Genomic DNA, 27,082 nt, shown 5'->3' on the forward strand with positions numbered 1-27,082 from the left:
CACTCTCTCAGTACTGCCTCTCGACAGTGCAGTGCTCTCTCAGTACTGCCTCTCGACAGTGCAGTGCTCTCTCAGTACTGCCTCTCGACAGTGCAGTGCTCTCTCAGTACTGCCTCTCGACAGTGCAGCGCTCTCTCAGTACTGAATCACTGACAGTGCAGCGCTCTCTCAGTACTGAATCACTGACAGTGCAGCGCTCTCTCAGTACTGAATCACTGACAGTACAGCGCTCTCTCAGTACTGCCTCTCGACAGTGCAGCGCTCTCTCAGTACTGCCTGTCGACAGTGCAGCGCTCTCTCAGTACTGCCTCTCGACAGTGCAGCACTCTCTCAGTACTGCCTCTCGACAGTGCAGCACTCTCTCAGTACTGAATCACTGACAGTGCAGCGCTCTCTCAGTACTGCCTCTCGACAGTGCAGCGCTCTCTCAGTACTGCCTCTCGACAGTGCAGCACTCTCTCAGTACTGCCTGTCGACAGTGCAGCACTCCCTCAGTACTGCCTGTCGACAGTGCAGCGCTCTCTCAGTACTGCCTCTCGACAGTGCAGCGCTCTCTCAGTACTGCCTCTCGACAGTGCAGCGCTCTCTCAGTACTGCCTCTCGACAGTGCAGCGCTCTCTCAGTACTGCCTCTCGACAGTGCAGCGCTCTCTCAGTGCTGCCTCTCGACAGTGCAGCGCTCTCTCAGTACTGCCTCTCGACAGTGCAGCGCTCTCTCAGTACTGCCTCTCGACAGTGCAGTGCTCTCTCAGTACTGCCTCTCGACAGTGCAGTGCTCTCTCAGTACTGCCTCTCGACAGTGCAGCACTCGCTCAGTACTGCCTCTCGACAGTGCAGCGCTCTCTCAGTACTGAATCACTGACAGTGCAGCGCTCTCTCAGTACTGAATCACTGACAGTGCAGCGCTCTCTCAGTACTGAATCACTGACAGTACAGCGCTCTCTCAGTACTGCCTCTCGACAGTGCAGCGCTCTCTCAGTACTGCCTCTCAACAGTGCAGCACTCTCTCAGTACTGCCTCTCGACAGTGCAGCGCTCTCTCAGTACTGCCTCTCGACAGTGCAGCGCTCTCTCAGTACTGCCCCTCGACAGTGCAGCATTCTCTCAGTACTGCCTCTCGACAGTGCAGTGCTCTCTCAGTACTGCCTCTCGACAGTGCAGCGCTCTCTCAGTACTGCCTCTCGACATTGCAGCACTCTCTCAGTACTGCCTCTCGACAGTGCAGCACTCTCTCAGTACTGCCTCTCGACAGTGCAGCGCTCTCTCAGTACTGCCTCTCGACAGTGCAGTGCTCTCTCAGTACTGCCCCTCGACAGTGCAGCATTCTCTCAGTACTGCCTCTCGACAGTGCAGCGCTCTCTCAGTACTGCCTCTCGACAGTGCAGCACTCTCTCAGTACTGCCTCTCGACAGTGCAGCGCTCTCTCAGTACTGCCCCTCGACAGTGCAGCACACTCTCAGTACTGCCCCTCGACAGTGCAGCGCTCTCTCAGTACTGCCTGTCGACAGTGCAGCGCTCTCTCAGTACTGAATCACTCACAGTGCAGCACTCTCTCAGTACTGAATCACTGACAGTGCAGCGCTCTCTCAGTACTGCCTCTCGACAGTGCAGCGCTCTCTCAGTACTGAATCACTGACAGTGCAGCGCTCTCTCAGTACTGCCTCTCGACAGTGCAGCACTCCCTCAGTACTGCCTCTCGACAGTGCAGGGCTCTCTCAGTGCTGAATCACTGACAGTGCAGCGCTCTCTCAGTACTGCCTGTCGACAGTGCAGCGCTCTCCCAGTACTGCCTCTCGACAGTGCAGCGCTCTCTCAGTACTGCCTCTCGACAGTGCAGCGCTCTCCCAGTACTGCCTCTCGACAGTGCAGCGCTCTCTCAGTACTGCCTCTCGACAGTGCAGTGCTCTCTCAGTACTGCCTCTCGCCAGTGCAGCGCTCTCTCAGTACTGAATCACTGACAGTGCAGCGCTCTCTCAGTACTGCCTCTCGACAGTGCAGCGCTCTCTCAGTACTGCCTCTCGACAGTGCAGAGCTCTTCAGTACTGCCTCTCGACAGCAGTGCAGCGCTCTCTCAGTACTGCTCTCGACAGTGCAGCGCTCTCTCAGTACTGCCTGTCGACAGTGCAGCGCTCTCTCAGTACTGCCTCTCGACAGTGCAGCACTCTCTCAGTACTGCCTCTCGACAGTGCAGCGCTCTCTCAGTACTGACTCCGACAGTGCAGCGCTCTCTCAGTACTGCATCTGACAGTGCAGCGCTCTCTCAGTACTTGACATGCAGCGCTCCTCGTACTGCCTCTCGACAGTGCAGCGCTCTCTCAGTACTGCCTCTCGACAGTGCAGCACTCTCTCAGTACTGCCTCTCGACAGTGCAGCGCTCTCTCAGTACTGCCTCTCGACAGTGCAGCGCTCTCTCAGTACTGCCTCTCGACAGTGCAGCGCTCTCTCAGTACTGCCTCTCGACAGTGCAGCGCTCTCTCAGTACTGCCTCTCGACAGTGCAGCGCTCTCTCAGTACTGCCTGTCGACAGTGCAGCGCTCTCTCAGTACTGCCTCTCGACAGTGCAGCGCTCTCTCAGTACTGCCTCTCGACAGTGCAGCGCTCTCTCAGTACTGCCTCTCGACAGTGCAGCGCTCTCTCAGTACTGCCTCTCGACAGTGCAGCGCTCTCTCAGTACTGAATCACTCGACAGTGCAGCGCTCTCTCAGTACTGCCTCTCGACAGTGCAGCGCTCTCTCAGTACTGCCTCTCGACAGTGCAGCGCTCTCTCAGTACTGACTCTCGACAGTGCAGCACTCTCTCAGTACTGACTCACTGACAGTGCAGCGCTCTCCTCAGTACTGCCTCTCGACAGTGCAGCACTCTCTCAGTACTGCCTCTCGACAGTGCAGCGCTCTCTCAGTACTGCCTCTCGACAGTGCAGCGCTCTCTCAGTACTGCCTCTCGACAGTGCAGCACTCTCTCAGTACTGCCTCTCGACAGTGCAGCGCTCTCTCAGTACTGCCTCTCGACAGTGCAGCGCTCTCTCAGTACTGAATCACTGACAGTGCAGCGCTCTCTCAGTACTGCCTCTCGACAGTGCAGCACTCTCTCAGTACTGCCTCTCGACAGTGCAGCACTCTCTCAGTACTGCCTCTCGACAGTGCAGCACTCTCTCAGTACTGCCTCTCGACAGTGCAGCGCTCTCTCAGTACTGAATCACTGACAGTGCAGCGCTCTCTCAGTACTGCCTCTCGACAGTGCAGCGCTCTCTCAGTACTGCCTCTCGACAGTGCAGCGCTCTCTCAGTACTGCCTCTCGACAGTGCAGCGCTCTCTCAGTACTGCCTCTCGACAGTGCAGCGCTCTCTCAGTACTGCCTCTCGACAGTGCAGCACTCTCTCAGTACTGCCTCTCGACAGTGCAGCGCTCTCTCAGTACTGCCTCTCGACAGTGCAGTGCTCTCTCAGTACTGCCTCTCGACAGTGCAGCACTCTCTCAGTACTGCCTCTCGACAGTGCAGTGCTCTCTCAGTACTGCCTCTCGACAGTGCAGCGCTCTCTCAGTACTGCCTCTCGACAGTGCAGCACTCTCTCAGTACTGCCTCTCGACAGTGCAGTGCTCTCTCAGTACTGCTTCTCGACAGTGCAGCACTCGCTCAGTACTGTCTCTCGACAGTGCAGCGCTCTCTCAGTACTGAATCACTGACAGTGCAGCGCTCTCTCAGTACTGAATCACTGACAGTGCAGCGCTCTCTCAGTACTGAATCACTCACAGTGCAGCGCTCTCTCAGTACTGCCTCTCGACAGTGCAGCACTCTCTCAGTACTGCCTCTCGACAGTGCAGCGCTCTCTCAGTACTGCCTCTCGACAGTGCAGCGCTCTCTCAGTACTGCCTCTCGACAGTGCAGCGCTCTCTCAGTACTGCCTCTCGACAGTGCAGCCCTCTCTCAGTACTGCCTCTCGACAGTGCAGCGCTCTCTCAGTACTGCCTCTCGACAGTGCAGCGCTCTCTCAGTACTGCCTCTCGACAGTGCAGCGCTCTCTCAGTACTGCCTCTCGACAGTGCAGCACTCTCTCAGTACTGCCTCTCGACAGTGCAGCACTCTCTCAGTACTGCCTCTCGACAGTGCAGCACTCTCTCAGTACTGCCTCTCGACAGTGCAGTGCTCTCTCAGTACTGCACCTCGACAGTGCAGCGCTCTCTCAGTACTGCCTCTCGACAGTGCAGCACTCTCTCAGTACTGCCTCTCGACAGTGCAGCACTCTCTCAGTACTGCCTCTCGACAGTGCAGCGCTCTCTCAGTACTGCCTGTCGACAGTGCAGCGCTCTCTCAGTACTGCCTCTCGACAGCGCAGTGCTCTCTCAGTACTGCCCCTCGACAGTGCAGCGCTCTCTCAGTACTGCCTCTCGACAGTGCAGCATTCTCTCAGTACTGCCTCTCAACAGTGCAGCGCTCTCTCAGTACTGCCTCTCAACAGTGCAGCGCTCTCTCAGTACTGCCTCTCGACAGTGCAGCGATCTCTCAGTACTGCCTCTCGACAGTGCAGCACTCTCTCAGTACTGTCTCTCGACAGTGCAGCACTCTCTCAGTACTGCCTGTCGACAGTGCAGCGCTCTCTCAGTACTGCCCCTCGACAGTGCAGCACTCTCTCAGTACTGCCTCTCGACAGTGCAGTGCTCTCTCAGTACTGCCTCTCGACAGTGCAGCGCTCTCTCAGTACTGCCTCTCGACAGTGCAGCGCTCTCTCAGTACTGCCTCTCGACAGTGCAGCGCTCTCTCAGTACTGAATCACTCACAGTGCAGCGCTCTCTCAGTACTGAATCACTGACAGTGCAGCGCTCTCTCAGTACTGCCTCTCGACAGTGCAGCGCTCTCTCAGTACTGAATCACTGACAGTGCAGCACTCTCTCAGTACTGAATCACTGACAGTGCAGCGCTCTCCCAGTACTGCCTCTCGACAGTGCAGCACTCTCTCAGTACTGCCTCTCGACAGTGCAGCGCTCTCTCAGTACTGCCTCTCGACAGTGCAGCGCTCTCTCAGTACTGCCTCTCGACAGTGCAGCACTCCCTCATTACTGCCTCTCGACAGTGTAGCGCTCTCTCAGTACTGAATCACTGACAGTGCAGCACTCTCTCAGTACTGCCTCTCGACAGTGCAGCACTCTCTCAGTACTGCCTCTCAACAGTGCAGCGCTCTCTCAGTACTGAATCACTGACAGTGCAGCGCTCTCTCAGTACTGCCTCTCGACAGTGCAGCGCTCTCTCAGTACTGCCTGTCGACAGTGCAGCACTCCCTCAGTACTGCCTCTCGACAGTGCAGCGCTCTCTCAGTACTGCCTCTCGACAGTGCAGCGCTTTCTCAGTACTGCCTCTCGACAGTGCAGCACTCTCTCAGTACTGCCTCTCGACAGTGCAGCACTCTCTCAGTACTGCCTGTCGACAGTGCAGCACTCCCTCAGTACTGCCTCTCGACAGTGCAGCGCTCTCTCAGTACTGCCTCTCGACAGTGCAGCGCTCTCTCAGTACTGCCTCTCGACAGTGCAGCGCTCTCTCAGTACTGCCTCTCGACAGTGCAGTGCTCTCTCAGTACTGCCTCTCGACAGTGCAGCACTCTCTCAGTACTGCCTCTCGACAGTGCAGCGCTCTCTCAGTACTGAATCACTGACAGTGCAGCGCTCTCTCAGTACTGAATCACTGACAGTGGAGCGCTCTCTCAGTACTGAATCACTGACAGTACAGCGCTCTCTCAGTACTGCCTCTCGACAGTGCAGCGCTCTCTCAGTACTGCCTCTCGACAGTGCAGCACTCTCTCAGTACTGCCTCTCGACAGTGCAGCGCTCTCTCAGTACTGCCTCTCGACAGTGCAGCGCTCTCTCAGTACTGCCTCTCGACAGTGCAGCACTCTCTCAGTACTGCCTCTCGACAGTGCAGCACTCTCTCAGTACTGCCTCTCGACAGTGCAGCACTCTCTCAGTACTGCCTGTCGACAGTGCAGCGCTCTCTCAGTACTGCCTCTCAACAGTGCAGCGCTCTCTCAGTACTGCCTCTCGACAGTGCAGCGCTCTCTCAGTACTGCCTCTCGACAGTGCAGTGCTCTCTCAGTACTGCCCCTCGACAGTGCAGCACTCTCTCAGTACTGCCTCTCGACAGTGCAGCGCTCTCTCAGTACTGCCTCTCGACAGTGCAGCACTCTCTCAGTACTGCCTGTCGACAGTGCAGCGCTCTCTCAGTACTGCCCCTCGACAGTGCAGCGCTCTCAGTACTGCCTCTCGACAGTGCAGCGCTCTCTCAGTACTGCCTCTCGACAGTGCAGCACTCTCTCAGTACTGCCTCTCGACAGTGCAGCACTCTCTCAGTACTGCCTGTCGACAGTGCAGCGCTCTCTCAGTACTGCCCCTCGACAGTGCAGTGCTCTCTCAGTACTGCCTCTCGACAGTGCAGCGCTCTCTCAGTACTGAATCACTGACAGTGCAGCGCTCTCTCAGTACTGCCTCTCGACAGTGCAGCACTCTCTCAGTACTGCCTGTCGACAGTGCAGCGCTCTCTCAGTACTGCCCCTCGACAGTGCAGCACTCTCTCAGTACTGCCTCTCGACAGTGCAGTGCTCTCTCAGTACTGCCTCTCGACAGTGCAGTGCTCTCTCAGTACTGCCTCTCGACAGTGCAGCGCTCTCTCAGTACTGCCTGTCGACAGTGCAGCGCTCTCTCAGTACTGAATCACTGACAGTGCAGCGCTCTCTCAGTACTGCATGTCGACAGTGCAGCACTCTCTCAGTACTGCCTCTCGACAGTGCAGCGCTCTCTCAGTACTGCCCCTCGACAGTGCAGCATTCTCTCAGTACTGCCTCTCGACAGTGCAGTGCTCTCTCAGTACTGCCTCTCGACAGTGCAGCGCTCTCTCAGTACTGCCTCTCGACAGTGCAGCACTCTCTCAGTACTGCCCCTCGACAGTGCAGCACTCGCTCAGTACTGCCTCCTGACAGTGCAGCGCTCTCTCAGTACTGCCCCTCGACAGTGCAGCGCTCTCTCAGTACTGAATCAATGACAGTGCAGCGCTCTCTCAGTACTGCCTCTCGACAGTGCAGCACTCTCTCAGTACTGCCTCTCGACAGTGCAGCGCTCTCTCAGTACTGCCTCTCGACAGTGCAGCGCTCTCTCAGTACTGCATGTCAACAGTGCAGCGCTCTCTCAGTACTGCCTGTCGACAGTGCAGCATTCTCTCAGTACTGCCTCTCGACAGTGCAGCACTCTCTCAGTACTGCCTCTCGACAGTGCAGCGCTCTCTCAGTACTGAATCACTGACAGTGCAGCACACTCTCAGTACTGCCTCTCGACAGTGCAGCGCTCTCTCAGTACTGAATCACTGACAGTGCAGCGCTCTCTCAGTACTGCCTCTCGACAGTGCAGCACTCTCTCAGTACTGCCTCTCGACAGTGCAGCACTCTCTCAGTACTGCCTCTCGACAGTGCAGCGCTCTCTCAGTACTGCCTCTCAACAGTGCAGCGCTCTCTCAGTACTGAATCACTGACAGTGCAGCGCTCTCTCAGTACTGCCTGTCGACAGTGCAGCGCTCTCTCAGTACTGAATCACTGACAGTGCAGCACTCTCTCAGTACTGAATCACTGACAGTGCAGCACTCTCTCAGTACTGAATCACTGACAGTGCAGCACTCTCTCTGTACTAGAATTTATAGTGCAGAAGCAGGCCATTCGGCCCATTGAGTCTGCAACGGCCCTTGAAAAGAGTACCCCATCTAAGCCCACACTTCCAACCCATCTCCGTAACCCACCTAAAAGTTTTGGACACTGTCTCGATGACATTCATATGGGGTTTCTGGCCAACTGCTTTTTGTTTGAACTTCTTGCCAGTTGTTCTTTGTGTCCCTTCTTTTCCGATTGTACAAGGAACCCACTGAGGTAACACGAAGTGTGTTCTTCTGAAGGTTTGAAGCTGGTCTTATATAGCTGAACTGTGTTTAACTCTGAACAACGTGCTCAAATTAGCAAAATTGTACGTGTTTTATGTCTGTTATTTCCTGGCACGTTACTGATATCTGAATCTTTGCAGAATCTCCTGTTGTAAACAGAGCTCCCCGCAGAGTGAGATGTCTCAGCACTTACTACAGGCCAGGTAGGGGATGAAAGGACATTGACTGGGAAAATAATGTGTCAGTATACACAATCCATGGTAACTGTTTGGTTACCTCACTTCTGAGTCTTGTCAGAGACAGATGATTATGACACCTCTAAAGCTCCCCCCTGCCCTGCTATTCCAACTCCACACAGATGGAGAACACTTAGTTACACAACATGGCTGACTTCCCACTGCCGGCTCAGCAATGGAACAGGATGAAGCTGGAAGTCAGCCATGTTATGTAACTAAGTGTTCTCCACCTTTGTGGAGTTGGAATAGCAGGGCAGCGGGAAGCTTTAGAGGTGGCCAGATGTACGAGTGACCACTTATGTGACTTCGACAAAGGTAGACTTTCCATCCTGATCTTTCTCAACCTGTCTGCTGCCTTTGACACGTTGATCACACCATCCCCCCCTAAAGCCTCTCCACTGTCGCCAAATTGATGGGATTGTTCTCACCTGTTTTGGTGTTTCAGGGAATGAAGGGACATGGGGAGTGGGCAGGAAAATTGAGTTGAAGCCCAGTATCAGCCCTGATGGTATTGAATAGTGGAGCAGGCTCGATGGGCTGAATGGGCTACTCTTGCTCCCATTTCTGATGTTCTGCTTAATATTCTTCTCTAGTCCTACATCAGAACATGATCACATTTCAAAAAGTACTTTATTGGCTGTAAAACACTTTCAGTCAGGAAAATCACTAAAGAAATGTAAACATTTTTCTTCCGTTTTCAATCTGATTGTTGCTGGCTGATCATTTACGCAACGGCTTCACTTCCCACTATCTCGGGCGTTCCCCAGTGGATCAATGCTTCGCCCCATCTTATTTCCCGAATTACATGCTGTCCCTCAATGACGTCATGCAAAAACAATGTTTGTTTTCAAACATATACTGACTACACCCATCTCGACCTGACCACACCCCTCTGTTCCTAAATTATCAGACAGTTTATCCGACATTGAGTACTGGATGAGCATAAACTTCCTGCAATTAAATATTGGAAGATTGAACTATTGTTTTCAGTCCTCAGCTGTGAACTCCACCTGTCACCACGGCAACAATCTCAAGCTGCACACATCTTCAGTGTTATAATTGACAGGAGATAGTGTCTGACCATATAAATCACTAATGTGGCCTATTTCACCTTTGTAACCACCGGCTTTTCCCCTTGCTCATTTGCTATTCAAACCTGCTTTCCTGCCTTTGTGACCTCTAGATTTGACTATTCCAACACAATCCTGGCTGATCTCCCATATTCCACTCTCTGCAAACCTGAGGTCATCCAAAACACCAAAGAAAAGTTACAGCACAAAAGGAGGCCATTTGGCCCATCATATCCATGCCAGCCAGGGACACCCTGGTGTCCTTTCTAATCCCACCTTTCTGCACCCAGCCCTAAACCCTGTAGCTTGCAGCTCTTAAAGTGGAGATCCAGGTACCTTTTAAAAGAGTTTAGGGTCTCTGCCTCCACTACAACGAATTCCAGACTCCCACTATCCTCTGCATAAAATGTTCTTCCTCATGTCCCCTCTACATCTTCTGCCATTTATCTTGAATCAATGTCCCCTGGATCTAGAATTCTCCAAGGGGAAGAGTTTTATCCTGTCCACCCTATCACTTCCCTCATAATTTTGTACACATCGTTAAGTCACCCCTCAGCCTTCTTTGTTCCAAGGACAATAACCCCGACCTATCCAATCTCTCCGCGTAGCTACAGTTTTCTAGCCCTGGCAACATTCTTGTAATCTATTCTGCATTCTCTCCAGAGCAATAACCTGCTTCCTGTAATGTGGCAACCAGAGCTGTACACAATACTCCAGTTGTGGCCTCACTAGTGTTTTATACAATTCCAACATTGTATCCTTACTTTTATATTCTATACCTCTGCCAGTGAAGGAGAGCATTCTTTATGCTTTCTTAACAAACTTGTCTGCTAGAACTGCTGTCATTAGGGACCTGTGTACTTGTGCACCAATAACTCTCACTTCATCTACCCCTCTCAGCCTATTCCCATTTATTGTGTACTCCCTCTAACTGTTTGACTTCCCGAAATGCATGACCTCACACTTCCCTGTGTTCAATTACAGCTGCCACTTTAACGCCCACTCCACCAACCCATCTATATCATTTTGGAGATTATAGCTATCTTCTACACTGCCTACCTCTCGGCCAATCTTTGTGTCATCTGCAAATTTCCCATTCGCATCCTTGTTTTCAAATTCCTCCATGGTCTTCTCCAATTAGATCACCCCGTGATCCACAACCCTCTGAAATATCTGTGCCCATCTAACTCTTGAACATCCCAATTTTAATCATGCCTCCATTCATGGCGGTACCTCCAGCCTTTCTAGGACCTAAGTTCATGAATTCCCTTCCTGCACCTCTTTGCTTCTCATTCTTTTTTCAGGACATTCCTTAAAACATACCTCTTTGACCAAGCTTTTGGTCAGATTATCTGATGCCTGCTTATGTGGCTCCATTCACCTCCAAAGTCCATCAATGTTTCCATGTGTGGGATTGTGCTCCCCACTGTATTGTCCAGCTGTGTGGGATTGCTGTGACTAGCTGTGTTGTCCAGCTGTGTGGGATTGCTCTGGCCAGCTGTGTTGTCCAGCTGTGAGGGACTATGCTCGCCAGCTGTGTTGTCCAGCTGTGTGGGACTGTGCTCTGACCAGCTGTGTTGTCCAGCTGTGTGGGACTGTGCTCTGACCAGCTGTGTTGTCCAGCTGTGTGGGACTGTGCTCTGACCAGCTGTGTGGTCCAGCTGTGTGGGATTGCTGTGACCAGCTGTGTTGTCCAGCTGTGTGGGATTGCTCTGGCCAGCTGTGTTGTCCAGCTGTGAGGGATTGCTCTTACCAGCTGTGTGGTCCAGCTGTGTGGGATTGTGCTCTGACCAGCTGTGTTGTCCAGCTGTAAGGGATTGCTCTGACCAGCTGTGTTGTCCAGCTGTAAGGGACTGTGCTCTGACCAGCTGTATTGTCCAGCTGTGTGGGATTGTGCTCACCAGCTGTGTTGTCCAGCTGTGTGGGATTGCTGTGACCAGCTGTGTTGTCCAGCTGTGTGGGATTGTGCTCTGGCCAGTTGTGTTGTCCGGCTGTGAGGGATTGCTCTGACCAGCTGTGTTGTCCAGCTGTGTGGGATTGTGCTCTGACCAGCTGTGTTGTCCAGCTGTAAGGGACTGTGCTCTGACCAGCTGTATTGTCCAGCTGTGTGGGATTGTGCTCACCAGCTGTGTTGTCCAGCTGTGTGGGATTGCTGTGACCAGCTGTGTTGTCCAGCTGTGTGGGATTGCTCTGACCAGCTGTGTTGTCCAGCTGTGTGGGATTGCTCTGACCAGTTGTGTTGTCCAGCTGTGAGGGATTGCTCTTACCAGCTGTGTGGTCCAGCTGTGTGGGATTGTGCTCACCAGCTGTAAGGGACTGTGCTCTGACCAGCTGTGTTGTCCAGCTGTGAGGGACTGTGCTCTGACCAGCTGTGTTGTCCAGCTGTGTGGGATTGCTCTGGCCAGCTGTGTTGTCCAGCTGTGTGGGATTGCTGTGACCAGCTGTGTTGTCCAGCTGTGAGGGGCTGTGCTCGCCAGCTGTGTTGTCCAGCTGTGAGGGATTGTGCTCTGACCAGCTGTGTTGTCCAGCTGGTAGGGACTGTGCTCTGACCAGCTGTGTTGTCCAGCTGGTAGGGACTGTGCTCTGACCAGCTGTGTGGTCCAGCTGGTAGGGACTGTGCTCTGACCAGCTGTGTGGGATTGTGCTCTGACCAGCCGTGTGGTCCAGCTGTGAGGGATTGCTGTGACCAGCTGTGTTGTCCAGCTGTGAGGGATTGCTCTGACCAGCTGTGTTGTCCAGCTGTGAGGGATTGCTCTGACCAGCTGTGTTGTCCGGCTGTGAGGGATTGCTCTGACCAGCTGTGTGGTCCAGCTGTGTGGGATTGTGCTCTGGCCAGCTGTGTTGTCCAGCTGTAAGGGACTGTGCTCTGACCAGCTGTGTTGTCCAGCTGGTAGGGACTGTGCTCTGACCAGCTGTGTTGTCCAGCTGTGTGGGTTTGTGCTCTGACCAGCTGTGTTGTCCAGCTGTGAGGGATTGTGCTCTGACCAGCTGTGTTGTCCAGCTGTGAGAGATTGCTGTGACCAGCTGTGTTGTCCAGCTGTGAGGGATTGCTCTGACCAGCTGTGTTGTCCAGCTGTGAGAGATTGCTGTGACCAGCTGTGTTGTCCAGCTGTGTGGGATTGTGCTCTGACCAGCTGTGTTGTCCGGCTGTGTGGGATTGTGCTCGCCAGCTGTGTGGTCCAGCTGTGAGGGATTGCTCTTACCAGCTGTGTTGTCCAGCTGTGAGGGATTGCTCTGACCAGCTGTGTTGTCCAGCTGTGAGGGATTGCTCTGACCAGCTGTGTTGTCCAGCTGTGTGGGATTGCTGTGACCAGCTGTGTTGTCCAGCTGTGAGGGATTGCTGTGACCAGCTGTGTTGTCCAGCTGTGAGAGATTGCTGTGACCAGCTGTGTTGTCCAGCTGTGTGGGATTGTGCTCTGACCAGCTGTGTTGTCCAGCTGTGAGGGATTGCTGTGACCAGCTGTGTTGTCCAGCTGTGAGAGATTGCTGTGACCAGCTGTGTTGTCCAGCTGTGTGGGATTGTGCTCTGACCAGCTGTGTTGTCCAGCTGTGAGGGATTGCTCTGACCAGCTGTGTTGTCCAGCTGTGAGGGACTGTGCTCGCCAGCTGTGTATTCCAGCTGTGTGGGATTGCATCACGTGAGATTGGAACCAGGTGAAAATCAGTCAGGCTCACGGATACCTGCTCTCTGGATGCAAAAGGAACATATCCAGGCATTGTGTCTTTTTTGAATTCAGCAAAAGAGTGGGGGGTCAATAGTACACCATGGCAACACCCAAACCAATCAGAGTTGACTTTACAACAAGGTAGCAACTTTTCACATGCAGTATAAATTGTTGCTCCCTTTTGTTTGACCGAGTCACAGGATTGAACTGAAGCTCAAAGGGCTGAGTTAGGAAGATTGACAGTAACAGTTCTATTTCTCGTTCTTGATGCAGATCATTGTCTCAAGCAGGGACACAGAAGGGAAATGAAATTGGAGAGAAGAAGCAACTGCCATCAGAAACCCCCCTCGGGCAGGTGAGCAAAAGTGAGTGAGTGAGTGACTGAATGTCTGCCTGTATGTGTCAGTGAGTAAGTGGGTCTGCCTGTGTGTCAGTGAGAGAGCGAGTGTCAGCCTGTGTGTGTGTGAGCGAGTGTCTGCCTGTGTGTGTGTGAGCGAGTGTCTGCCTGTATGTGTCAGTTAGTGAGAGAGTGAGTGCCTGCCTGTGTGTGTGAGCGAGTGTCCGCCTGTATGTGTCAGTTAGTGAGAGAGTGAGTGTCAGTGAGTAAGTGTGTCTGCCTGTGTGTCAGTGAGAGAATGAGTGTCAGCCTGTGTGTGTGTGAGCGAGTGTCTGCCTGTATGTGTCAGTTAGTGAGAGAGTGAGTGCCTGCCTGTGTGTGTCAGTGATTGAGAGTGAATGTCTGCCTCTGTGTGTCAGTAAGACTGAGTGTTTGCCAGTACGTGTCAGTGAGTGAGAGAGTGGGTGTCTGTCAGTGAGTGAAAGCAAGTGTCTGCCTGTATGTGTCAATGAGTGAAGAGTGAGTGTCTGCCTGTGTGTGTGTCAGTGAGTGTCAGTATCTGCCTGTGTGTGTGTCAGTGAGTGTGAGTGTCTGCCTGTGTGTGTCAGTGTCTGCCTGTGTATGAGTGAGAGTGAGTGTCTGCCTGTGTATGTGTGAGAGTGAGTGTCTGCCTGTGTATGAGTGAGAGTGAGTGTCTGCCTGTGTATGAGTGAGAGTGAGTGTCTGCCTGTGTATAAGTGAGAGTGAGTGTCTGCCTTTGTATGAGTGTGAGAGAGTGTCTGCCTGTGTATGTGTGAGTGTGAGTGTCTGCCTGTGTATGTGTGAGTGTGAGTGTCTGCCTGTGTATGTGTGAGAGAGTAGGCATGGGATCAGTGGCCGTTTTGTGCCTTTCTTTCAGTCATAAAATGCCACCGTTCCCACGCCACTGTCAGGACATATTCTCCAAATTGGACAATCCAGTCCAGAATGTCTGCCTGTGTGTGTGTCAGTGAGTGAGAGTGTCTGCCTGTGTGTGTCAGTGAGTGTGAATGTCTGACTGTGTGTGTGTCAGTGAGTGTGAGTGTCTGCCTGTGTGTGTGCCAGTGAGTGTGAGTGTCTGCCTGTGTGTGTGTCAGTGAGTGTGAGCGTATGCCTGTGTAAGTGTCAGTGAGTGTGAGTGTCTGCCTGTATGTGTCAGTGAGTGTGAGTGACTGCCTGTCTGTGTCAATGAGTGTCTGCCTGTGTGTGTCAGTGAGTGTGAGTGTCTGCCTGTGTGTGTCAGAGTGTGTGTCTGCCTGTCTGTGTCAGTGAGTGTCTGCCTGTGTGTGTCAGTGAGTGTGAGTGTCTGCCTGTCTGTGTCAGTGAGTGTCTGCCTGTCTGTCAGTGAGTGTGAGTGTCTGCCTGTGTGTGTGTCAGTGAGTGTGAGTGTCTGCCTGTGTGTGTGTCAGTGAGTGTGAGTGTCTGCCTGTGCGTGTGTGTCAGTGAGTGTGAGTGTCTGCCTGTGTGTGACAGTGAGTGTGAGTGTCTGCCTGTGTGTGTGTCAGTGAGTGTGAGTGTCTGCCTGTGTGTGTCAGTGAGTGTGTGTCTAACTGTCTGTGTCAGTGAGTGTGTGTCTGCCTGTGTGTGTCAGTGAGTGTCTGCCTGTCTGTGTCAGTGAGTGTCTGCCTGTGTTTGTGTCAGTGACTGAGAGTGTCTGCCTGTGTGTGTGTCAGTGAGTGTCTGCCTGCCTGTGTGTGTCAGTGAGTGTGAGTGTCTGCCTGTGTGTGTGTCAGTGAGTGTGAGTGTCTGCCTGTGTGTGTGTCAGTGAGTGTGAGTGTCTGCCTGTGTGCGTGTCAGTGAGTGTGAGTGTCTGCCTCTATGTTTCAGTGAGTGTGAGTAACTGCCTGTGTGTGTCAATGAGTGTCTGCCTGTGTGTGTCAGTGAGTGTGAGTGTCTGCCTGTGTGTGTCAGTGAGTGTGAGAGTCTGCCTGTGTGTGTGTCAGTGAGTGTGAGTGTCTGCCTGTGTGTGTGTCAGTGAGTGTGAGTGTCTGCCTGTGTGTGTGTCAGTCTGTGTGTGTGTCAGTGAGTGGCTGCCTGTGTGTGTGTCAGTGAGTGGCTGCCTGTGTATGTGTGAGTGTGAGTGTCTGCCTGTGTATGTGTGAGAGAGTAGGCATGGGATCAGTGGCCGTTTTGTGCCTTTCTTTCAGTCATAAAATGCCACCGTTCCCACGCCACTGTCAGGACATATTCTCCAAATTGGACAATCCAGTCCAGAATGTCTGCCTGTGTGTGTGTCAGTGAGTGAGAGTGTCTGCCTGTGTGTGTCAGTGAGTGTGAATGTCTGACTGTGTGTGTGTCAGTGAGTGTGAGTGTCTGCCTGTGTGTGTGCCAGTGAGTGTGAGTGTCTGCCTGTGTGTGTGTCAGTGAGTGTGAGCGTATGCCTGTGTAAGTGTCAGTGAGTGTGAGTGTCTGCCTGTATGTGTCAGTGAGTGTGAGTGACTGCCTGTCTGTGTCAATGAGTGTCTGCCTGTGTGTGTCAGTGAGTGTGAGTGTCTGCCTGTGTGTGTCAGAGTGTGTGTCTGCCTGTCTGTGTCAGTGAGTGTCTGCCTGTGTGTGTCAGTGAGTGTGAGTGTCTGCCTGTCTGTGTCAGTGAGTGTCTGCCTGTCTGTCAGTGAGTGTGAGTGTCTGCCTGTGTGTGTGTCAGTGAGTGTGAGTGTCTGCCTGTGTGTGTGTCAGTGAGTGTGAGTGTCTGCCTGTGCGTGTGTGTCAGTGAGTGTGAGTGTCTGCCTGTGTGTGTCAGTGAGTGTGAGTGTCTGCCTGTGTGTGTGTCAGTGAGTGTGAGTGTCTGCCTGTGTGTGTCAGTGAGTGTGTGTCTAACTGTCTGTGTCAGTGAGTGTGTGTCTGCCTGTGTGTGTCAGTGAGTGTCTGCCTGTCTGTGTCAGTGAGTGTCTGCCTGTGTTTGTGTCAGTGACTGAGAGTGTCTGCCTGTGTGTGTGTCAGTGAGTGTCTGCCTGCCTGTGTGTGTCAGTGAGTGTGAGTGTCTGCCTGTGTGTGTGTCAGTGAGTGTGAATGTCTGCCTGTGTGTGTGTCAGTGAGTGTGAGTGTCTGCCTGTGTGCGTGTCAGTGAGTGTGAGTGTCTGCCTCTATGTTTCAGTGAGTGTGAGTAACTGCCTGTGTGTGTCAATGAGTGTCTGCCTGTGTGTGTCAGTGAGTGTGAGTGTCTGCCTGTGTGTGTCAGTGAGTGTGAGAGTCTGCCTGTGTGTGTGTCAGTGAGTGTGAGTGTCTGCCTGTGTGTGTGTCAGTGAGTGTGAGTGTCTGCCTGTGTGTGTGTCAGTCTGTGTGTGTGTCAGTGAGTGGCTGCCTGTGTGTGTGTCAGTGAGTGGCTGCCTGTGTGTGTGTCAGTGAGTGGCTGCCTGTGTGTGTGTCAGTGAATGTCTGCCTGTGTGTGTGTCAGTGAGTGTCTGCCTGTGTGTGTGTCAGTGAGTGTGAGTGTCTGCCTGTGTGTGTGTCGGTGAGTGTGAGTGTCTGCCTGTGTGTGTGTCAGTGAATGTCTGCCTGTGTGTGTGTCAGTGAGTGTCTGCCTGTGTGTGTGTCAGTGAGTGTGAGTGTCTGCCTGTGTGTGTGTCGGTGAGTGTGAGTGTCTGCCTGTGTGTGTGTCAGTGAGTGTGAGTGTCTGCCTGTGTGTGTGTCAGTGAGTGTGAGTGTCTGCCTGGGTGTGCCAGTGAGTGAGTGCCTGCCTGTGTGTGTGTGTCAGTGAGTGAGTGTCTGCCTGTGTGTGACAGTGAGTGTGTGTGTCTGCCTGTGTGTGTCAGTGAATGTGAGTGTCTGCCTGTGTGTGTGTCAGTCTGTGTGTGTGTCAGCGAGTGACTGCCTGTGTGTGTGTCAGTGAGTGTGAGTGTCTGCCTGTGTGTGTCAGTGAGTGTGAGTGTCTGCCTGTGTGTGTCAGTGAGTGTGAGAGTCTGCCTGTGTGTGTGTCAGTGAGTGTGAGTGCCTGCCTGTGTGTGTGTCAGTGAGTGTGATTGTCTGCCTGTGTGTGTCAGTGAGTGTGAATGTCTGCCTGGGTGTGTCAGTGAGTGTGAGTGTCTGCCTGTGTGTGTCAGTGAGTGTGAGTGTCTGCCTGTGTGTGTCAGTGAGTGTGAGTGTCTGCCTGGGTGTGTCAGTGAGTGTGAGTGTCTGCCTGTGTGTGTCAGTGAGTGTGAGTGTCTGCCTGTGTGTGTCAGTGAGTGTGAGTGTCTGCCTGTGTGTGTCAGTGAGTGTGAGTGTCTGCCTGTGTGTGTGTCAGTGAGTGTGAGTGTCTGCCTGTCTGTGTCAGTGAGTGAGTGTCTGCCTGTGTGTGTGTCAGTGAGTGTGTGTCTGCCTGTGTGTGTCAGTGAGTGAGAGTATCTGCCTGTGTGTGTCAGTGAGTGTGAGTGTCTGCCTGTGTGTGTCAGTGAGTGTGAGTGTCTGCCTGTGTGTGTCAGTGAGTGTGAGTGTCTGCCTGTGTGTGTGTCAGTGAGTGTGAGTGTCTGCCTGTGTGTGTCAGTGAGTGCGAGTGTCTGCCTGTGTGTGTCAGTGAGTGTGAGTGTCTGCCTGTGTGTGTCAGTGAGTGCGAGTGTCTGCCTGTGTGTGTCAGTGAGTGTGAGTGTCTGCCTGTGTGTGTCAGTGAGTGCGAGTGTTTGCCTGTGTGATATATAAATCATGCTTATAAGTGGCGTATCACCAAGAGTGATACTAATGTATATTTTAGTGAGAGAGCTGAAAATAGACACTACTGATCGCAGGCAGACTCTCCGCAAGAACCTTCAGGATACAGCTGGATAAATCAGGATAAATTAGCTGTTAAATTGTTGATCTGCTGTTGTCCGACTAATACTTTACAATTTTCTGTTTCCATAGTGGTTTGATGGACGTGCAATTGATCCAAGTACGTCTTCTATCGGTTTGTGAACTTCGCATTGAATGTGTCGATGTCGAGAAATTAGGGGGAGATTCTGCAGCCCCCCCCCCCCCCCCCAGCCGTATATATTTCCCGGCCGCGCTGCTCGCTGATGGCAATATCAATGAGATTTCTCATTCGAACTACTAAACACACAGGGATTCTCCCAGACGGGCGCCGTTGGCGGCGGGTCGCAGGCCACTCTACGTGGCCGGCCCCCCCGATTCTCGGCCCGGGATGGGTCGAGCGGCCGCAGTTAAAGCTGAGACCCGCCGGCGCCGGCCACACCTGCTCGCAGCCGGCGGGAACTCTGCAATGAAGGGTCGGGTGGTGGCCTGTGGGGGTGGGGACGGGGGGGGGGGGGGCGGCACAGGAGGGCCTCCAATGAGGCCTGGCCCACGATCGGGGCCCAAAGATCAGCGGGCCGGCCTCTCTGTCCACCGGCCTCTTTACCCCTGCACCATGTTACGACATTGCCGGAGCGTTGAAGGCCACAGCGCATGAGCACATTGGCGCCAATGCCACGGAGTTCACGCAGGGATCGGCAGCTGAAGCGACAGGAACCACTCCAGCGCCGTGCTGGCACCCTGTAGGGGCCAGAATTACTCCAGGCAGCGGCACGTTCACGCCGTCGGAAAACACGACGACGTTTACGACGATGTGGACACTCTGCCATTGGAAGGGAGACTCCCTGCCCACAGTTGGGGTATGGTGCTGGCGGGAATGATTAATCAAAACGACCAGAGAATTCCGGCTTACGACTCAATATCCTAAACAGCATCAGCCAGTGTGAAAGCGTAGAGTAGGTGACAATGTGTGTCAGAGGTACAGTGTGTCTGTGTGTGAGGGTGGGGAGTTGGATGGGGTACAGTGTGTGTGTGTGTGAGGCTGGGGAGTTGGATGGGGTACAGTCTGTGTGTGAGGGTGGGGAGTTGGATGGGGTACAGTGTGTGTGTGAGGGTGGGAGTTGGATGGGGTACAGTGTGTGTGAGGTGGGGAGTTGGTGGGGTACAGGTGTCTGTGTGAGGGTGGGGAGTTTGGATGGGGATACAGTGTGTGTGTGAGGGTGGGGAGTTGGATGGGGTACAGTGTGTGTGAGGGTGGGGAGTTGGATGGGGTACAGTGTGTGTGAGGGTGGGGAGTTGGATAGGGTACAGTGTGTGTGTGAGGGTAGGGAGTTGGATGGGGTACAGTGTGTGTGAGGGTGGGGAGTTGGATGGGGTACAGTGTGTGTGTGAGGGTAGGGAGTTGGATGGGGTACAGTGTGTGTGAGGGTGGGAGTTGGATGGGGTACAGTGTGTGTGTGAGGGTGGGGAGTTGGATGGGGTACAGTGTGTGTGAGGGTGGGGAGTGGATGGGGTACAGTGTGTGTGTGAGGGTAGGGAGTTGGATGGGGTACAGTGTGTGTGAGGGTGGGGATTGGATGGGGTACAGTGTGTGTGTGAGGGTGGGGAGTTGGATGGGGTACAGTGTGTGTGAGGGTGGGGAGTTGGATGGGGTACAGTGTGTGTGAGGGTGGGGAGTTGGATGGGGTACAGTGTGTGTGAGGGTGGGGAGTTGGATGGGATACAGTGTGTGTGAGGGTGGGGAGCTGGATGGGGTACAGTGTGTGTGAGGGTGGGGAGCTGGATGGGGTACAGTGTGTGTGTGAGGGTGGGGAGTTGGATGGGGTACAGTGTGTGTGAGGGTGGGGAGTTGGATGGGGTACAGTGTGTGTGTGAGGGTGGGGAGTTGGATGGGGTACAGTGTGTGTGAGGGTGGGGAGTTGGATGGGGTACAGTGTGTGTGAGGGTGGGGAGTTGGATGGGGTACAGTGTGTGTGAGGGTGGGGAGTAGGATGGGGTACAGTGTGTGTGAGGGTGGGGAGTTGGATGGGGTACAGTGTGTGTGTGAGGGTGGGGAGTTAGATGGGGTACAGTGTGTGTGAGGGTGGGGAGTTGGATGGGGTACAGTGTGTGTGTGAGGGTGGGGAGTTAGATGGGGTACAGTGTGTGTGAGGTGGGGAGTTGGATGGGGTACAGTGTGTGTGTGAGGGTGGGGAGTTAGATGGGGTACAGTGTGTGTGAGGGTGGGGAGTTGGATGGGGTACAGTGTGTGTGTGAGGGTGGGGAGTTGGATGGGGTACAGTGTGTGTATGAGACTGGGGAGTTGGATGGGGTACAGTGTGTGTGTGAGGGGGTGAGTTGGATGGGGTACAGTGTGTGTGTGAGGGGGTGAGTTGGATGGGGTACAGTGTGTGTGAGGGTGGGGAGTTGGATGGGGTACAGTGTGTGTGTGAGAGAGGGGAGTTGGATGGGGTACAGTGTGTGTGAGGGTGGGGAGTTGAATGGGGTACAGTGTGTGTGAGGGTGGGGAGTTGAATGGGGTACAGTGTGTGTGAGGGTGGGGAGTTGGATGGGGTACCGTGTGTGTGAGAGAGGGGAGTTGGATGGGGTACAGTGTGTGTGAGGGTGGGGAGTTGAATGGGGTACAGTGTGTGTGAGGGTGGGGAGCTGGATGGGGTACAGTGTGTGTGAGGGTGGGGAGTTGGATGGGGTACAGTGTGTGTGAGGGTGGGGAGTTGGATGGGGTACCGTGTGTGTGAGGGTGGGGAGTTGGATGTGGTACAGTGTGTGTGAGGGTGGGGAGTTGGATGGGGTACAGTGTGTGTGAGGGTGGGGAGGTTGAATGGGGTACAGTGTGTGTGAGGGCTGGGGAGTTGGATGGGGTACAGTGTGTGTGAGGGTGGGGAGTTGGATGGGGTACAGTGTGTGTGAGGGTGGGGAGTTGGATGGGGTACAGTGTGTGTGAGGGTGGGGAGTTGGATGGGGTACAGTGTGTGTGTGAGGGTGGGGAGTTGGATGGGGTACAGTGTGTGTGTGAGGTGGGGAGTTGGATGGGGTACAGTGTGTGTGAGGGTGGGGAGTTGGATGGGGTACAGTGTGTGTGTGAGGGTGGGGAGTTGGATGGGGTACAGTGTGTGTGAGGGTGGGGAGTTGGATGGGGTACAGTGTGTGTGAGGGTGGGGAGTTGGATGGGGTCAGTGTGTGTGAGGGTGGGGAGTTGGATGGGGTACAGTGTGTGTGAGGGTGGGGAGTTGGATGGGGTACAGTGTGTGTGAGGGTCGGGGAGTTGGATGGGGTACAGTGTGTGTGTGAGGGTGGCGGAGTTGGATGGGGTACCGTGTGTGTGAGGGTGGGGAGTTGGATGGGGTACAGTGGGTGTGAGGGTGGGGAGTTGGATGGGGTACAGTGGGTGTGAGGGGGTGGAGTTGGATGGGGTACAGTGTGTGTGAGGGTGGGGAGTTGGATGGGGTACCGTGTGTGTGAGGGTGGGGAGTTGGATGGGGTACAGTGTGTGTATGAGGGTGGGGAGTTGGATGGGGTACAGTGTGTGTGAGGGGGGGAGTTGGATGGGGTACAGTGTGTGTGAGGGTGGGGAGTTGGATGGGGTACAGTGTGTGTGAGGGTGGGAGTTGGATGGGGTACAGTGTGTGTGAGGGTGGGGAGTTGGATGGGGTACAGTGTGGTGTGAGGGGTGGGGAGTTGGATGGGGTACAGTGTGAATGCAAAATCATGAAAATAAAGAGGAATGGAAGTTGTTGGATATTTTTCGCTCTGTAAAAAGATGGAATTCAATACCAAAGCAAAATGTTGCAGTTGTGAATCTGGAATATAAAGGAAAAATGCTGGAATTATGCTCCAGTTTAGGCAGTGTTTCGGGGAGTGAGAAATAGAGTTAACGTTTCAGGTCAATGACCTTCCAGCACAATTGCAAAGTTCCAATATCTGACAGGTTTTAATCAAGTTTTCCTCGACGGAGGTTGAGGGGCGTCCTGATAAAAGTTTACAAAATTATGAGCGGCATGGGCAGAGTACATTGTCAGAAACCTTTTCCCAGGGTGGAAGAGTCAATTACTAGGGGACATGGGTTTGAGGCGCAAGGGGCAAAGTTGAGAGGAGATGTGCGAGGGAAGTTGTTTTACACAGGTTTTAGTTTAGACAGGCATCATGATCGGCGCAAGCTTGGACGGACGGAGGCCCCATTCTTAAGAACATAAGAACTAGGAGCAGGAGTAGGCCACCTGGCCCCTCGAGCCTGCTCCACCATTCAATGAGATTATGGCTGTTCTTTTGTGGACTCGGCTCCACTTTCCCGCCCGAACACTATAACCCTTAATCCCTTTATTCTTCAAAAAACTATCTATCTCTATCTTAAAAACATTTAAGGAAGGAGCCTCAACTGCTTCACTGGGCAAGGAATTCCATAGATTCACAACCCTTTGGGTGAAGATGTTCCTCCTAAACTCAGTCCTAAATCTACTTCCCCTTATTTTGAGGCTATGCCCCCTAGTTCTGCTTTCACCCGCCAGTGGAAAGAACCTGCCCACATCTATCCTATCTATTCCCTTCATAATTTTATATGGTTCTATAAGATCCCCCCTCATCCTTCTAAATTCCAACGAGTACAGTCCCAGTTGACTCAACCTCACCTCGTAATCCAACCCCCTCAACTCTGGGATTAACCTAGTGAATCTCCTCTGCACACCCTCCAGTGCCAGTACGTCCTTTCTCCGGTAAGGAGACCAAAACTGAACACAATACTCCAGGTGTGGCCGCACTAACACCTTATTCAGTTGCAGCATAACCTCCCTAGTCTTAAACTCCATCCCTCTAGCAATTAAGGACAAAATTCATTTGCCTTCTTAATCACCTGTTGCATCTGTAAGCCAACTTTCTGTGACTCATGCACTAGCACACCCAGGTCTCTCTGCACAGCAGCATGCTTTAATATTTTATCGTTTAAATAATAATCCCGTTTGCTGTTATTCCTACCAAAATGGATAACCTCACATTTGTCAACATTGTATTCCATCTGCCAGACCCTAGCCCATTCACTTAACCTATCCAAATCCCTCTGCAGACTTCCAGTACCCTCTGCACTTTTCGCTTTACCACTCACCTTCGTGTCATCTGCAAACTTGGACACATTGCCCTTGGTCCCCAACTCCAAATCATCTATGTAAATTGTGAACAATTGTGGGCCCAACACGGATCCCTGAGGGACACCACTAACTGATTGCCAATCAGAGAAACACCCATTAATCCCCACTCTTTGCATTCTATTAATTAACCAATCCTCTCTCCATGCTACTACTTTACCCTTAATGCCATGCATCTTTATCTTATGCAGCAACCTTTTGTGTGGCACCTTAAATTTAGAGTACCCAATTATTATTTTTTTCCAATTAAGGGGCAATTTAGCGTGGCCAATCCACCTAACCTGCACATCTTTGGGTTGTGGGGGTGAAATCCAGGCAGGCAAACTCCACACTGACAGTGACCCAGGGCTGGGATTCGAACCCGGGTCCTCAGCGCTGCAGTCCCAGTGCTATCCACTGCGCCACACGCCACCCATTCATGTGCTGTACTCTTCTTTGTTCCTCTTAGTCAATCCCTCACGATCGAGGATGACTTTCCTGCTCGATAGGTTGTGAGGTAGTTAATAAGTTCGAAGTGTGATCTGCAGACTCTGCCACTTGCTGCGCAGGTGATTGAAGCATTGGGTAGATGACTTGTTTGGATTCTCTCAATGATCTCAGTGTCTTCCTGAGGGAGCCTCCTCCATTTTGGTCGGTCACAGCCAGGGTCTCCCCTGAGTCGGCGACGATATTTGACCTCTTTAGGGATGTTTTGAGAAAATCCCTGTAGTATTCTGCTGTCGTCCCCTGAGTCTCCTGCTGTGACCGGGTTACAAGTAGTGCAGTTGCTTCAGGAATCTGTCAGACATATGAACAACATGCCCTGCCGAGATGAGCTGTTTTGAGTGATTATCACCTCAATGCAGAGGAGAGGACACCAGATTTGGAGAATCTTGTGACGGTAGCGCTGGGAGTACTTCTGCAGTGTTTTGCAGTGTTTGCTGTCGGCCGTACTTAAGCAAGTACAGGGGCAGTGAAATGGGAGAAAGGAGGAAAGGGACAAGGGAAGGTTAGTGATTGGGTGGAGGGCACGAGAGCAATGATGGTGCAAGGCGAAAATGAATGGGAATGGGACCAGTAAAGAAAGAGTAGATGTGTCTCGAGACAGTCTCTGTGAATGAAACAGTTTTAATAGAGAATCTGTTTACAATCTGTCTATGAAAATACCCTTGTCCACCTGATCCTTGAATTGAACCATTTTCTTTCTCAGCTACAGGAAGATATTATCTTTTCAACTCCACCACAGGTGAACGACGTTGGGTGTGAGAGAGTGAGCAGCTGCAACCACAGTCAGTCCCTCACTTGAAACAAACGATGTGGGGAGGCATTTACCTGCTGTATTGTCTGTCTTTCAGTGTATCAGGATCAATCCTCTATTTCATAATCTTTGTGTTTCGTGTCAAAGAGTCATTTACGGCAGAGAGGGAGACCGTTCAGCCCATCGAGTCCATTCTTGCCCCCTGCAGAACAATTCAGTCAATCCAGCTCCCTCGCTCAATCCCCACAGCATTCAGAGACATAACACAGGAAGAGCTGTTGAGGAGAATCACATTCCCCCAACAGAATTGATCTGATTGTTGCTCCGCTTCACCCAGGTGACCCGTGGCCCGGGCAAACCTGAACTTTGGCTGTCGAGGCATAATCAGTCTCCTTTACTCATCTGTCACAGTGCTTTATTGATCATCTGCTCTGTGGAGAAATGTTTCTGAAAAGTGTGAAAAACCTGCTGGAATATTTTTCATTATCTTTGAAGGAGGTCTGAATGTTGGGGTACTCAACATTCTAAAACATGTGATTCAGGGGATGTATTTTACAGAAAGAAATAAAGAAAGAAAAATATGTCTTTCTCTCTCACCTTTTGGTACCTCAAGAGTGGGCCAGGGCATTCTCTATTCATGGAACTACTTCTGAAGTGTCATCACTGTCAGGCTAAGGGTTCATGGTTCAAGACAGTCGCAGTGTAAGAGACGATAGGATAGGTTGGCTGAGAGATACATTCAGACCAAATGTGGGTTTTAAATGCCTGCAGACTGGAGGAGGAACAGAAGAGGTTAAGAGTTTCACAGTTTGTCCTCCAACAAACTATCACCATCCTGGGGGTTCCCATTGAGCAGGTCTAACTGGACCTGCCATATAAATAGTGGCAACAAGAGCAGGTCAGAGCCAGAGATCAAAGTTACCTGTGGCACATAACTCACCTTCTGATTTCCCAAAGCATGCCCACTGTCTACAAAGCCCAAATCAAGAATGTAATGGAATACTCTCCACTTGCCTGGATGAGTGCAGCTCCAACACTTGACATCATCCAGGACTAAGCAACCTGCTTGATTGGCACCCCATTCACCATTAACATCAACTCCCAACACCACTGATGCACAGTGGCAGCCCTGTACATCCACAAGATGTACTGCAGCAACTTACCATGACTCCTTAGCACCTTGCAATCACTCATATACCCACCCGGGGCAAAAATGTCCATGTTTGCCATGCGATCACCTGGACTAAATATTAATTGTCTGAACAAGTTGAAGTTCACTTGCTGTATAACTGTGTACACTACCTGTTTGCTCAGTAACTGTATACACTACCTGTTTGCTCAGTAACTGTATACACTAGCTGTATGCTCAGTAACTGTATACACTACCTGTTTGCTCAGTAACTGTATACACTACCTGTTTGCTCAGTAACTGTATACACTACCTGTTTGCTCAGTAACTGTATACACTACCTGTTTGCTCAGTAACTGTATACACTACCTGTTTGCTCAGTAACTGTATACACTACCTGTTTGCTCAGTAACTGTATACACTACCTGTTTGCTCAGTAACTGTATACACTACCTGTTTGCTCAGTAATTGTATACACTACCTGTTTGCTCAGTAATTGTATACACTACCTGTTTGCTCAGTAACTGTATACACTACCTGTTTGCTCAGTAACTGTATACACTACCTGTTTGCTCAGTAACTGTATACACTACCTGTTTGCTCAGTAACTGTATACACTACCTGTTTGCTCAGTAATTGTATACACTACCTGTTTGCTCAGTAACTGTATACACTACCTGTTTGCTCAGTAACTGTATACACTACCTGTTTGCTCAGTAACTGTATACACTACCTGTTTGCTCAGTAACTGTATACACTACCTGTTTGCTCAGTAACTGTATACACTACCTGTTTGCTCAGTAACTGTATACACTACCTGTTTGCTCAGTAACTGTATACACTACCTGTTTGCTCAGTAACTGTATACCTACCTGTTTGCTCAGTAACTGTATACACTACCTGTTTGCTCAGTAACTGTATACACTACCTGTTTGCTCAGTAACTGTATACACTACCTGTTTGCTCAGTAACTGTATACACTACCTGTTTGCTCAGTAACTGTATACACTACCTGTTTGCTCAGTAACTGTATACACTACCTGTTTGCTCAGTAACTGTACACACTACCTGTTTGCTCAGTAACTGTATACACTACCTGTTTGCTCAGTAATTGTATACACTACCTGTTTGCTCAGTAACTGTATACACTACCTGTTTGCTCAGTAACTGTACACACTACCTGTTTGCTCAGTAACTGTATACACTACCTGTTTGCTCAGTAACTGTATACACTACCTGTTTGCTATGTAACTGTATACACTACCTGTTTGCTCAGTAACTGTATACACTACCTGTTTGCTCAGTAATTGTATACACTACCTGTTTGCTCAGTAACTGTATACACTACCTGTTTGCTCAGTAACTGTATACACTACCTGTTTGCTCAGTAATTGTATACACTACCTGTTTGCTCAGTAACTGTATACACTACCTGTTTGCTCAGTAACTGTATACACTACCTGTTTGCTCAGTAACTGTATACACTACCTGTTTGCTCAGTAACTGTATACACTACCTGTTTGCTCAGTAACTGTATACACTACCTGTTTGCTCAGTAACTGTATACACTACCTGTTTGCTCAGTAACTGTATACACTACCTGTTTGCTCAGTAACTGTATACACTACCTGTTTGCTCAGTAATTGTATAC

At 51.9% G+C, this 27,082-nt stretch overlaps 1 protein-coding gene across 1 annotated transcript in view; it reads left to right on the forward strand.

Moving 5' to 3' along the window:
* The window catches only part of LOC119973180 (cadherin-related family member 4-like), a 104,986-nt gene extending 77,911 nt beyond the window's left edge, over positions 1 to 27,075 (forward strand). Inside the window, exons 8-11 of the mRNA XM_038810825.1 lie at positions 8,044 to 8,106; positions 13,148 to 13,229; positions 18,045 to 18,072; positions 24,255 to 27,075. Of these exons, the coding sequence (XP_038666753.1) occupies positions 8,044 to 8,106; positions 13,148 to 13,229; positions 18,045 to 18,072; positions 24,255 to 24,310 (229 nt within the window). The 3' untranslated portion in view covers positions 24,311 to 27,075. The remainder of the gene's footprint in view (positions 1 to 8,043; positions 8,107 to 13,147; positions 13,230 to 18,044; positions 18,073 to 24,254) is intronic.
* The last annotated feature ends 7 nt before the right edge of the window (positions 27,076 to 27,082 follow it).

This window comes from Scyliorhinus canicula, chromosome 11 (genome assembly GCF_902713615.1).
Source record: "Scyliorhinus canicula chromosome 11, sScyCan1.1, whole genome shotgun sequence".
In the NCBI taxonomy this organism is placed as follows: Eukaryota; Metazoa; Chordata; class Chondrichthyes; order Carcharhiniformes; family Scyliorhinidae; genus Scyliorhinus; species Scyliorhinus canicula.